Here is a 3,257-nt window from a genome sequence, read left to right as displayed (position 1 = left end):
GCACATACCCAACTTCCGTTACCGCTGATAGTGGAACCAGATCCTTTTCAAGGATAGTATGAAAAATATGTATGTCCGAATTAATTATTTTAAATTGCAGCTCAGATCATGGACCCCATAGATGAGGCATTACACAAATCACAAGCCTTTTTAGTATTCCTTTCTAAAAAATATAAAATCATTTAGATTACTACTTTAGTGATCTAAACACTCATATACTGTATTTCTTTACGGAGGGGTTCTCAAAGGAAAAAAAACTCAAAAATCTTTTACGGATGGAGTACCAACATATACAGTATACAAATAAATAGCTAGTGCATGTATTAACCAACACAAAAAACAAAAAACAAAGAGACGAAAACAGCCTCCAAAGCCAGTGACCCCATGACATCACTGACAGTGGGACCCGGAACGCCACTGACACATTATTGAAGCCAACTGAGAACGACACACATACGACTGCTAGCTAGACCATGTACGCAGCTACGTGACGTACATTGCGCACCCACGCGACGACGATCAACCACTCACGAAATACGCCCACACATACGGATCCAATAATAAACGAACTAAGGTACCGTGCCATGGCAATGCCACGGCACGCGCACGGCGAAGCCAGGCAAAGGCTAGCTCAGGAGCACGATCGCACCCGCGCGCATCAACTCACTCGGCGGCCTTGTCGGCGGCGGCGGCAGCCTGAGCAGCTGGTGCCTCTGCCGGCACCGCCTCGGCGGCAGCGGGTGCATCCACGGGTGCCTCGGCCGGTGCCGCCTCCTCCTGCACGGAAGACGCTTCGGCGGCGGTGGCTGCGGGCGCTGCCTCCTCCTGGACCGGTGCCTCCGCCACCGGCGCTTTGGCCTCGACGTCGGCAGCAGCAGCTGGTGCTTCTGTCTCTTCCACGGCTGCTTCGGCTGCCACGGCAGCCTCCACAGGTGCCTCCGTAGTTGCTGCTTCCTCCTGCACTGCCACAGCGGCCTCCTCCTTGGCCGGTGTCTCCTCTGCCACCGGCTCTTTGGCCTCGGCCTCGGCAGCGGCTGGCTCTGCCTCTTTGGTCTCGGTCTCGGCCGGAGCAGCTTCTTGCTCTGGTTCCTTGGTCTCGGTCTCGGCCGGAGCAGCTTCTTTCTCTGGTTCCTTGGTCTCGGCCTCAGCCGGTGCTGCCTCACGCTCCACCACTTCGGTCTCTGTTCCCTCGGCAGGGGCAGCTTCCGGCTCTTTGGTCTCGGTCACTGTCGGCGTGACAGGGGCCTCCTCAGCGGCGGCGGCCGGCTGGACAACCTCTGTCTCGGCCTCCTTGGTCTCCGCTGGAGCTGCCTCGGGCTCTTTCGCCAGCTCGGTCACGGCCGGCGCAGCAACTTCCTCCTTCACGGCCTCCTCGGCAGCGACAACGGCCGGCTCGACAGCCTCAGCCGTTGCCACCTCGACTGTGTCGACGGCCGGCTCGACAATCTCCACTGCTGCCACCGTAGCCTCCTCGACCGCGACGACGGCCGGCTCGACGACCTCCACCGCCACGGTAGTATCCTCGACAACGACGACGGCCGGCTCGACAGCCTCCACCACCGCCGGCGCCGGAGCCTCCTCGACGGGCATGGCGTGGGTTGCGGCGTGGACCTGCGTTTACATTGATGCACGCCTTCATGTCAGAGAAGTACCAGTACGCAGCGTACGTGTGATCAGGTTGCTCGTGCCAGAAGAGATCGAGGTGGCATGGCACCGTGGCAGCAGGTCAAAAGCTACATGATCGAAACGCAACGAAGCAGTATTGAGCAGTCTACCTGGACGGCGGCCATTGATGACGAGTTCCGAGTCGACCGGTCCGAACTCCGACGAGCTGATGCTATAGCTCGGTTTGGTGCGACTGATCAGATCAGAGTATGCGATCGGCTGTGTTGTGTGAAGCAAATGTGCTGCGGTAGAGGGGCTTATATAGTGGCTCTGGAGGGCAAAACGGTCACAAGATTCACAGCTAGGACGCAAAAGCGAGCAGCCCTTTTGCGTCACGCAGGAAAATAAAATGAAATCGAGGAATCAAAACACTGATCTGCATCATTCTGATCTTGGTTGGGAATATACTATTGCAAAACTATAGTACTGGTACGTACTGTAGATGCAAGCAAGTTGCGTACGGTGATCGCTGTATCGAAATTAGGGTGGTGGCCACGCATGCACGGAGGCTAAGGTCCAAACTGCTATGTTTACGGGTTTGGTTTTCTTTGATATGTTTGGGGAAAAGGGCCAAGGGAGAGGGCTGGCAAGGCCACGAGGGCAAGCGTACCTTTGGCGTTGTAAAGAGGGGGCCATCGCGCTGAGTCACACGCATGCATGCACCGACCTGATCAGTACATGTGTACATCGCGTCACGTCCATGCACGTTCTATAGTGCCAGCCTTGTATCCTAGTACCACTATCCTGCTGTCTGCCCTTGGTCCAGATCGGTGCAAAAATAAATGCTGGGCTAGAATCTATTAGTACTGTTATTTTATTTTATTTTTATTTTAGGATATTTTAGTTTGGTTCTTGGAATGGCTAGAGACATGACCAAACATTTTATCTAATAAAACCTGTTGGAAAAATCATCATTCGATTTGCCTCTTGATTAATCTCATCATTTCTCAGCTGATCACATCTCTTATTCTTCTACGCAAATTAAACTACTCCCTTTAATTCATTTTACTTGCCGTCATGGTCTGAGCTCTCCAGTCTGTGAATTATAGCTAACCCTAGTCCCACTGATAGTGCTGTTTTCTTTCTTTCTTTTCACTGATGGCGAGGCCTTCTAATGATAATACACACCATTTCTTTTTCTTTTCTCATTTGTTCTTGTTTTTATTTGTATGCTTAATTTTTTTTTCATTTTCCTCTTCTTGCCCGTAAAATACTGGAAATCTAAACCGTGATCAATGTGTCTTCTAAACCGTAACGGAGGTAGTATTGTTAATTCATCTCATGTGTGCCCTTTTTCCAATTGAGACACTGATAGTCACAACATCGTCCCCGTCTCCAACGAGGTCCTCATCCGGAGTCAACGCTTGTCACTGCGGCGTTGTGTGGTTGTGTTGTCCTCACCTTCAGACTTAGAGGAAGTAGAATTGATTATACTCCATTTACTTTCACCGTTTCTAAATATAAGTCTTTTAAGCGATTTCACTAAAGGTCTACATACAGAGCAAAATGATTCAATGTACACTCTAAAGTATGTCTATATACATCCGTATATACTCTATTAGTGAAATCTTTAAAAAAACTTATATTTAAGA

At 50.9% G+C, this 3,257-nt stretch overlaps 1 protein-coding gene across 1 annotated transcript; it reads right to left on the bottom strand.

The window, feature by feature from the left end:
• Window positions 1–298: 298 nt before the first annotated feature.
• Window positions 299–1,914, bottom strand: LOC123408817 (skin secretory protein xP2-like). The gene is made up of 2 exons (XM_045101856.1): window positions 1,776–1,914; window positions 299–1,611 (listed from the first exon to the last, which is right to left on the bottom strand). Exons 1-2 carry the CDS (start codon window positions 1,788–1,790, stop codon window positions 664–666), a joined length of 963 nt encoding a protein of 320 aa, XP_044957791.1. The 5' UTR covers window positions 1,791–1,914; the 3' UTR covers window positions 299–663.
• Between the last annotated feature and the right edge of the window lie 1,343 nt (window positions 1,915–3,257).

Source organism: Hordeum vulgare, chromosome 7H, assembly GCF_904849725.1.
Source record: "Hordeum vulgare subsp. vulgare chromosome 7H, MorexV3_pseudomolecules_assembly, whole genome shotgun sequence".
Taxonomy (NCBI): Eukaryota; Viridiplantae; Streptophyta; class Magnoliopsida; order Poales; family Poaceae; genus Hordeum; species Hordeum vulgare.
Note: the sequence above shows the minus strand (reverse complement) of the source record. Positions and strands in the feature narration are given on the sequence as shown.